The 10,041-nt window shown below is 40.4% G+C and overlaps 1 protein-coding gene across 2 annotated transcripts in view; it reads left to right on the top strand.

Annotated features, from left to right (window-relative positions):
• Positions 1–299: 299 nt before the first annotated feature.
• The window catches only part of guf1 (GTP binding elongation factor GUF1), a 14,682-nt gene continuing 4,940 nt past the window's right edge, over positions 300–10,041 (top strand). Inside the window, exons 1-13 of one of the 2 annotated variants that reach the window (XM_032510894.1) lie at positions 300–750; positions 1,641–1,752; positions 2,093–2,241; positions 3,611–3,691; positions 3,789–3,866; positions 3,956–4,039; positions 4,134–4,198; positions 4,290–4,493; positions 5,618–5,757; positions 6,112–6,235; positions 6,735–6,867; positions 8,091–8,234; positions 8,852–8,985. In XM_032510894.1, coding sequence (XP_032366785.1) covers positions 568–750; positions 1,641–1,752; positions 2,093–2,241; positions 3,611–3,691; positions 3,789–3,866; positions 3,956–4,039; positions 4,134–4,198; positions 4,290–4,493; positions 5,618–5,757; positions 6,112–6,235; positions 6,735–6,867; positions 8,091–8,234; positions 8,852–8,985 — 1,631 coding nt within the window. In that variant the 5' untranslated portion in view covers positions 300–567. The remainder of the gene's footprint in view (positions 751–1,640; positions 1,753–2,092; positions 2,242–3,610; positions 3,692–3,788; positions 3,867–3,955; positions 4,040–4,133; positions 4,199–4,289; positions 4,494–5,617; positions 5,758–6,111; positions 6,236–6,734; positions 6,868–8,090; positions 8,235–8,851; positions 8,986–10,041) is intronic. The other variant, XM_032510893.1, reaches the window with a different exon arrangement.

The raw sequence follows: 10,041 nt of genomic DNA, 5'->3' as shown, positions 1-10,041 counted from the left end.
CACGATGTAAACCATGGATGTATTAAGAGATGTAGACAACTGGTAGACACATGTTGCTGCAATGACTAGACAAATTAGAATAAAAAAAAAAAAAAACTCCCCGGAGAAAGAGACGGTTGACAGGCAGCAGTGCAGTAAGCTTAGCTCCTTAGCATTTCTTTAACTTTTCGATACGTTAACGATACGTTAACTGTTCAAATCGTTACACTGTTGCTCGTTAACATTGTAAAGAAAACGTGTATTCGCTTGCTCTGACAGACATAAATGTAAACGGAAATTACAGAAGGCACTCATCTTGTTTCTTTTTCTCATCTCTGGTTCGAAAAATCAACAACATTTCCCAGAAGTCTTTGCCGGTGAACTGTCAACCAAAATGTCAGCACCCATAAGAACCCATGTACCGGGGTTATACAGTACTTCACGTTAAAGATAGGTGTGTTTTTATCGTCGCGACAGTCAACTAATGCCCCGCCAATATGGCAACAGTCTACATTTTATCAATGACAATACAGAAATGTCACCACAGCTAGCTAGCTAACTAGCTAACAGTTAAGTAGCTTGACGAAAATGTCGTTTTCGCTAGTGAAACGGTGGTGTGAATCACCCCTTATAAGACGTGTTTTACAGTTCAAAGTATATAGAAGGAAAATACAAAGCTATAATATGACCTACACACTGTTAAGACACCGGTGGATGAAAAGGCTGCCCATGTTCTCCAGCAGCGTCATGGTCAGCACACAAACAGACAAGGTAACTAGCTAATGCTAGCTAATGCTAGCTAACACACATTCACCACACAACACAGGAAAGGGACCGCGTTAACTGGGTTACTGGTGGGACACGTTCACTCTGGGAGTTGCTTCTATTAGTAGCCTAGTATTAGACATAGATAAAAAATAAAATACACAGGCCGAAAGCTTTTAGTTTGGAAGGGAGAGACTGAGAGTAAGTGGAATGTAACTAACTTTAAAGGGTAACTATTGTTTTTTTTTCCAACCTGGACCCTATTTTCCTAAGTCCTTTTTTTGTTAAATTAAGTTGTCAAGTTTGCCTGTTCATTCATTCCTATCCAGTCATAATCCAGTTGGAACATGATTTTTCAATTCAGTGTTCCAATTGAACATGGTTATTTAAGTTTTTTAAAGGTTAGGGGAATGTAAAAAAGAATGTTAGGGGAACGTTCTCTAAAGGTTGCAACGTTAAAGATAAAGTAAGGGGAACCTTTGCTGAAGGTTTCAATGTTAGGATAAAGTAAGGGGAACGTTCTCTAAAGGTTGCAACGTTAAAGATAAAGTAAGGGGAACCTTTGCTGAAGGTTTCAATGTTAGGATAAAGTTAGGGGAACGTTCTCTAAAGGTTGCAACGTTAAAGATAAAGTAAGGGGAACCTTTGCTGAAGGTTTCAATGTTAGGATAAAGTTAGGGGAACGTTCTCTAAAGGTTGCAACGTAAAGATAAAGTTAGGGGAACCTTTGCTTGAAGATTTCAATGTTAGGATAAAGTTAGGGGAACGTTCTCTAAAGGTTGCAACTTGCATCAACGTCCATATTTAGCTATTTCTTTATGATAGGTTCCTGCACTCAGCAGGTGTTCAGTGACTGTTATACTCATTTCTCGGCTTTTCTCCTTTTTGCTTTTAAGGATACTATTGACCTGTCTAAGTTCCCTGTGGACAGAATCCGGAATTTTTGCATCATTGCTCATATTGACCATGGAAAAAGCACTTTGGCTGACAGGCTGTTGGAGATGACCGGTATGTTTCCTCATCACACTGCATCTCAGCTTTTTTCCCCTTAGAGTGTATCAAAGCAATCTGAAACAGGTTTACACAAGAGAATACCTTTTGGGTTTAGGTCGAAACACATACTTATAATAAAAATAATAATAATTATGTGTAAAATGCAATGTTTTAGGATTATATGCTCCTCCCAGCATTAATAAGGGGCATCTCTCCCTCTCACATGCACAAACACAGTGTTAATGATTGGGTCAGAGGTTCAGACAACACTTAGTAATCCATATAATACCAGCTCTTAATGAAAGGATTACAATTAACACAGTGTGTTGCTATGGTGGATGTCGTTGACAAACAGGTGCCATAGCAACGACAGAGAAGAACAAACAGGTGTTGGACAAGCTTCAGGTGGAGCGAGAGAGAGGGATAACCGTGAAGGCCCAGACAGCCTCGTTGGTTTACAGCCACCAGGGGCAGCAGTACCTCCTGAACCTCATCGACACCCCGGTGAGTGCTCAGCTGGGTGGGGGACATCAGGAAGAAGAGCTATCGTTCATGGTTGCTATTACCATAGTCTATATCCACGACGTTTCATATACACGATTGCTTAGTTGTCGCCGGAAATTCTGCTGGATGTCCCTAATTTTCGGCCTGATGTCCGTCACCTTCTGCTTTCTTTGTGTTGGTGTTCTAAACTCCGGTGGATTTCTGAGTACTATGATTAACTGTCCTCAGATCGCTGCAGGGTAAATCCAGACAGCTAGCTAGACTATCTGTCCAATCTGAGGACTATGGTTACCTGGTCCTCAGGTCTCTGCAGGGTAAATCTCAGACAGCTAGCCAGACTATCTGTCCAATCTGAGGACTATGGTTACCTGGTCCTCAGATCTCTGCAGGGTAAATCCAGACAGCTAGCTAGACTATCTGTCCAATCTGAGGACTATGGTTACCTGGTCCTCAGATCTCTGCAGGGTAAATCCAGACAGCTAGCCAGACTATCTGTCCAATCTAAATTTTTCTGTTGAGTTTTTTTTTTTTTAACGTACGCATGTTCCACCAAAACAAGCTCCCTCCTGAGACTATTTTGCAGCTGCGCCATTATTGCGTTCAGCGCCGCAGCTTGGTTTAAAGAAATGCCAATAAACCAGAGCCCGTTTTCTCCCACCGGAACGCTGTGTGGGCATGTGGCGACGGCCGATAAATGCTGCCGATATGTGTTGTTTTTTAAACCTCTAATAATAATAATATGTATACTGTATTAATCCCGCAAGGGGAATTACAATTTACACACTGTTGATATTACTCAGGCCTTAATTACACACCAACATGCTCACCTATACATGCAGGGGGGGGGGGGGGGGGGGGGGGGGGGGGGGGCTGCAATGGAAAGGCGCCACAGAAGTTGGGGGTTCAAAAACATTTATTGAACACTTCACCAATCTGCACTTTTATATAGCATATATCAAACTTCTGAGAACAGATATCTGCAAACTTTCATGTATTAAATAATTTAACAATTTTAACAGTAGTAGTGCTGCACACAATAGCAACCAGCAGCATTTCTTTGTTTTTGGTCCGAAGAAAACTTATTAGCATAATATGTCCCCTTTCAAGATAGTTTGCCAATGTGTAATATCGCCTTTTATATTTATGTATTTTTGTTGTCATGTGAAAAAGTCGCATGTTGCAGATTTCAACTTGACAGCATCTCTCATCAATAACATATGAAGAACAGTAACATCAGAACAAAATGGCCTTTCACTGTGAAAGCAAAAAAAAAAAAAAAGGAAATATATATGCAATCATTTAGTATTTGTCCGATTCCTATGTCATGTCTTACAGTTTTCCGAATCTCCGGGGCTTTCTCTCTCTGTAGGGTCATGTTGACTTCAGTTATGAAGTGTCTCGATCGATTTCTGCATGCCAGGGTGTCCTGTTGATTGTCGATGCCAATCAGGTATGAAACCAGATTCATACTCCCAGTCTTCTTAGTGAAATATTGTGAATGTACAGTACATGCTGCAAGTTGTTAATATTTTTGATGTCATGTGAAGGGCATTCAAGCGCAGACGGTGGCCAACTTCTACCTGGCTTTTGAAGCTCAGCTCGCAATCATCCCTGTCATCAACAAGGTACACTGAGACCTAGATTTTGTTACTCTTTTCTTTTTCTACTTGACTGCTGTTCAGCATGCCGTTCTAATTGGACATTTCTCTCTAAGATCGACTTAAAAAATGCTGATCCAGAGAGAGTGGAAACACAGATTGAAAAGGCGTTTGATATTCCACGTGAAGAGTGCATTAGAGTGAGTTTGAGCATAATGTAAGCTGCTTTTTTTTAGTTTTCAGTTTCGCTTAACTGAGTAATGTCTCTTAATTTGTGATTTTTATCGTTTACAGATTTCAGCTAAACTTGGGACAAATGTTGACAAAGTTCTCCAAGCGGTCGTGGACAGAATTCCAGCGTAAGAAGGTTAATTTGGTTTCATTTCTCACATAAAACGTGATTGACACGTAAAAGTGAAGCTTTTCCCCCCCTTCTCTTTGTATTCTCAGGCCCGTGGCAAGTACTGATGACCCATTTAAAGCCCTAGTGTTTGACTCCAATTTCGACCACTACAGAGGAGTGGTGGCCAACATCGCTGTGTTCGGAGGCCGGGTCAAGAAAGGGGACAGGATCGTGTCGGCATATCTCGGCAAAACCTACGACGTCAACGAGCTGGGGCTCCTCCGGCCCGATGAGCACCCAACGCAGAAGCTGTATGTGCCATTTCTCCCACTTTTTATTTCATGCAATACAGCTGATATTATAGTTGATCAACAGAATATCAATCTGCAACTCTGAGTTTAGTCATTTGGGTAATTCTTCAATAAAAAATGCCAATTATGCTTCTTACGTTGTGGGGATTTGCTTCTTTTTTAGTCTCATGTGATAATAAACGGATTATCTCTTGCTTCAGGATATTGTGATTGGCATGGTCAACATTTCCTGACATTTGATAGACCATACCATTCTTTATTTGTTTTTGTAGGGAGGGGGGGACTTACTGGGATGGACTTTTCATAGTCTTTAATGCACCAATTGATTCAGTGGTCGTCTGATTGGATAATCTTTAAAGCATCTATGTAGACAAAATACATTGTCTTGTGCTCATTCATACATCTGTTGAAAGACACTGTATGCAAAAAAAATATAACTATTTTAAAGAATGTTAAAGTGCCCATATTATGAAAAAAATCTCTTTTTCTGGGATTTGGGAAAAAAACTATCCATGCTGTTTTGAGCGAGATCCGGTTTCTGAATCTCTTCAGTCTTCAGGTGAGGATGGGATCTTACTGAGCTACTGAGCATGTGCGACTCCCAACAAAGTTAGTATAGAAGTGAGATCTCTCACTCTGGAACTAAATCAGAGACCTAAACACACGGGGGAAACAGGATCTGCAGCAATGTGCAGTACGACAAAAATAATAGTTTTTTTTTTTTTTTTAAATGAAACCATGTAAACCTATTCTGGTACAACCTCAAAATAGAATTATGAACCTGAAAATGAACATAATATGGGTGCTTTAATGATTACAAAAAAGCTTTTGACAGCTTTTGCTGTGATGGATTTACTGTATCTAAATTCTATTGCAATTGATGTGTAAAATACCCTAACAATTGTGATGTAACACATCGTTTTAAATCATATTCTTTACCGCTGCAGCCATCTTTGAATAATGAACCTGCCCACTGGACTGTGTGTCTACAGTTTAGTCAGTAATAAGCACTGGTCCACACAGTTGAAAAACACTGGAATGTGTGGAAAATTCCTCCAACTGTCCCACTCACTGAGATGCTTGTATACATTGCATTTGTGTAACTCTCCTTGACTGTTGTGTAGGTTTGCAGGCCAAGTGGGTTACATAATAGCAGGGATGAAGGATGTGAAGGAGGCCCAGATTGGTGACACACTCTACCTCCAGGAGCAGCCCGTGGAAGCTCTTCCAGGGTTCAAACCTGCCAAAGCCATGGTCTTTGCCGGTAAGACCTTGTCTAATCTGCAGTTGCTTCCTGCTGTCAGATAAAAATGTCTATTTTAAACACCACATGCATTACATTAGCATCATTAGAATGCTAGCCTTAAATATTCCTGTATCATCAGAAATGTACTCAAACAAGACTCCTTGAAAGAAGAGATCTTGTATCTCCAATGGGACTCTTCTTGGTAAATAAAGGATAAAGTAAAAAAAAAGATGAATAAAAACATAAAACCCCTTTAGTGCATGTTATTTCACAATAGCTAGCACACTAAGTGCACTCAGTGATTCCACCATAAGTGAAAAGAGTCCTTTTTGCTGATGATGTGCACTCTGTCTTTTGTTTCCTGTCCCTCAGGCATGTACCCGATGGACCAGTCCGAATACCCGGGCCTTCGCAGCGCCATCGAGAGACTGACCCTGAACGACTCGAGTGTCACGGTGCAGAGAGACAGCAGCATGGCCCTGGGAGCAGGCTGGAGGTGAGGACCACTGTTTTAAATAAGAATGAAAAATGGCTTCAAGACCACAACAGAGGCACACTACACATAATGTGACAGCGAATGAAAACAAAAGTGTGGACAGGAGTCATAATGTTTGGATGTTTTTCCAAGTCCTTTGCTTGTTGCAAAGGAGTTATCCAATCATTCTTAAAAGGGACCAATTTTTGGGGAAGTAGCACGATTGCTTTTCTTTGGACACAATTCCATATGATTTATAGGGGAATAAACAACTTTCTTTGGGACATACCAAATGTTGCCAAAAAAGACAGCCAAGTAAGAGTTTTTTTTTATCGTCACAGGTCATATTAGTCCAGATGATGAATTTGATTCCATTAGTAGAAGTGATTCAGATCATTCGGAAGTATGAAGCTGCACTCGAATAGCAATGAGTGGTACTTACTTAATTTACAGGCTCTTTGTAATTAGAAGCTTGAATATCTATTATAAAAGTTGAGTGAACCTACCTGTGCCCCTGCAGACTTGGCTTCCTGGGTCTTCTCCATATGGAGGTGTTCAATCAGAGGCTGGAGCAGGAATACAACGCCTCCGTCATAGTAACGGCGCCCACCGTGCCCTACAAGGCTGTCCTCTCTTCACCCAAACTCATCAAGGTAACAGCCATTTCCTGCCCGTGTATTTTCTAGCCTTACACAAGGGGGGGCTTGTACTGTGCTTTTACAGCAGTATAAAAGTTGTAACTTACTTGGAGGCTCTCCAGGTATTGCTGGTGCTTTTCTGTAAAATCACACAATGGGAGATACTAGGAGTTTCACAGAATAGTCGACTATTTGAACATTCGACCATCAAAACTACAAACCAATGCGGCGCATTATTGTCAAATGTTCGTTTTATTTGTTGTTTTAGCATAGTGCAGTTGTAATTGTGATGTAATTATATGCATGAAAACGTATATATAAAAATGTACCTGATGAAGGTCTAACACCAAAACGTTGTATTTTCTAAATAAATTATTTCTTGCGCAGTGGTCAGTGTGCAGGACTCCGAGTTAGGGTCCCATGGTGGTCCACCAGAAGGGGAGGGACTTCTCCTCTGTATTTCTTATAATTCCTCGTATGGGAGATAGAAACTACGCACTATAGCTTTAAGACACTGCAGTGCAAGACAGTAAAGCAGTGGACATTTCTTGAATTCTAACCAAGAGTGCAAAATGAGGATAATAAATGGAGGCTGCCGCAACAGCCAATCACTGCCAGGTTATTAGGGATGTTTTCTTTTTTTGGCACTTTATTGTGGTGAGTAGGCTAAGTTTTGAATTTTGTTTGCACTGTTTATAGCCTATTCTCCATTTACACTTGCTCTCTGAGAAGAATGTGTGAATAATCTGTGTCCTTATGACAGCTCATTCCTCTGAATGTCAGCCACTATGGAAGTTTTTTGATAAACGAATAACAGTCATCAACTTCATGAAATCCGTGGACATACATGTTTATTGGCGAGGTCGCTATATCCCACGAACAATCGAGTATTTGTCGACTTTTGGGGAGTAGTTGATGACTACTAAACTACACTTTTGGGTTTTTTCCCATTCTCATCTCATTGGCAGCATCTTAGTGTTTGTAAAGACTTATATATGTATTTAAGACTTCAATACTTTACATTAAGGTATGACAATTTACACTATTTCTCACTCTTAAAAGACTAGTGAGGAAACACAAACACATGTACTGTAACAGGGGTATTGCATGATTGTACCTTTCAAAGCCATATTTCAAGCCTGCAGGGGGTGAGTGTTTTTTTTTGGGATGAACTATCACTTTAAAATCCTGAAATATTTTTATTTAGAGTTTCAAGTCCCATTGGTTTCTCCTTGCAGGAACACGGCAGTGAGGAGATAACCATCGTGAACCCGGCTCAGTTCCCAGACCGATCCGTTGTGTCCGAGTATTTGGAGCCCATGGTACTGGGGACCATTCTCTCTCCAGACACTTACACCGGCAAGATTATGTCTCTCTGCTTGGTAAGAGGAAAATAGGAAACGCAAATGTAATGAAATATTGTCCATACCATTTAACCTGACCGTGGTCTTTCTGCACTGTTAGTTTTTATTTCCCTTTTACATATGCATCCGCCTTGTAAGCATCTTATTCAAAGTGCAGACCCTTTTTCCTTTAAAGGAACGCGCCACCATTTGTTGAAATAGGGCTTATCGCGGTCTCCCCTAGTTGTAGATTGATGGGCCAACGCATTTTTTGTCTCGGCGCATGCATTGTTTGTTTGGTGCAACACCGGCACCGCTTAATGTAGCGGAGTGGAAGTAGAAAGTGGCATGAAAAGTAAAGACTCAAGTAAAGTACAAGTACCTCAATTTGTATTTAATTTCACCACTGGACAGGAGATAGTGGAGTGCCTTCTCTCCTATTTCTGTTTCCAAATTGGCCTGGAGCCAAAGAGAAAACAATAATCGGGGAAAAAAGGAAGTGTTAGAAAGTAGGTTTATATTTCTGATTCTTCTTTACAACTTCGGGGCTTTTTTTTCTCCACATAAGAGAAGTGTCGCTCAACAAATCCAAGAAGACAAGATTTTTGACGTTGTAAATTCTTGCAAAATAATCTCATTTTGTTGTGCTGTGGAAGAATCGCAGAGGGATCCAGAAGAACATGGTGTACATAGACGACCAGCGGGTCATGATGAAGTACCTCTTCCCTTTAAATGAAATCGTTGTGGACTTCTATGACCTCCTCAAGTCTCTGTCCTCTGGATATGCAAGGTAAAACTAAGCAAGCATATAAATAAGCATAGTCCACAGTCAGTCATAAACACATAAAATGCATTTTGCGGCTTGTGTTTCCTGTGCAATCTATTTACAGTCTTAAAATACCAGTATATTGAATGAAGTTAAATTCTAACTTCAAAGCTGTAAAGTCAATTCAAAACTTGTATTTCTATGCTAGTTGTCAAAGGCAGGGTTTCTGCGGGGTCTTTAAAAAGTCTAAAACCTCAAAATGTTTGTCTTAAATTCATGTTCTAGGTCTTAATTTTGAACAGGTTTTAATTTTCCTACTTCCATGCAACGCTACCTCTAATTCGGCACGGGCCGGTTACCGCATTAAAGGTATACCACGGTTTGAAAAAGTCAGTTTGGTCTTTTGTCTCCCTGCCAGTGTGAAGTGTATTTCAAAATAAAATACACTGTGTTCAATGGAAGAAGAAAACAAAAAACAAAAAAACATTTGAAAGTTTTAATTGCAATATCGTGAAACTGTGATATTTTTGCTGAAGGTTATCATATCGTCGGCCCATGCCTAACTCTATGCAGCCAATCAATGGGTGCGAGTCTCTTTTGGATTGTACTACAGACATAAAACAGATTTTATTTTTCAGCTAGGGGGAAGTGCAAGTTTAGCGATACTTGGCCAGAATTTGGGGCTTAAATTTCATTCATAATGGTCTTAAAAAGGTCTTTAATTTGACTTGGTGAAACCTGCAGAAACTCTGCAAAAGATCATTTCATTTCAGTTGTGAGGAAGAATATCAGTATCTCTAAGTAAAGGAAACAATGACAATCCTATTGTCTTCCCTCTCCGCTGCACCTTTCCTCAACTCTTACATTAAACAATGTTGGATAAAAATCTTTAATTCAAGATTCAAGATTCGCAATCCTTCACCCTAAAGGGGTTGCAGTAAGTAAGGAGTTTGGTTGGGAACCGGAGGGTCGATGATTCAAGTCCCCGTTCGGCTCAAATCAAAGCACAGAGTGTGGACTGGTAGCTGGAGAGATACCAGTTCACCTCCAGTTCATTGCCAATGTGAGCAAGGCACTGAA

Source organism: Etheostoma spectabile, unplaced genomic scaffold, assembly GCF_008692095.1.
Source record: "Etheostoma spectabile isolate EspeVRDwgs_2016 unplaced genomic scaffold, UIUC_Espe_1.0 scaffold273, whole genome shotgun sequence".
NCBI lineage: Eukaryota > Metazoa > Chordata > Actinopteri > Perciformes > Percidae > Etheostoma > Etheostoma spectabile.
Note: the sequence above shows the minus strand (reverse complement) of the source record. Positions and strands in the feature narration are given on the sequence as shown.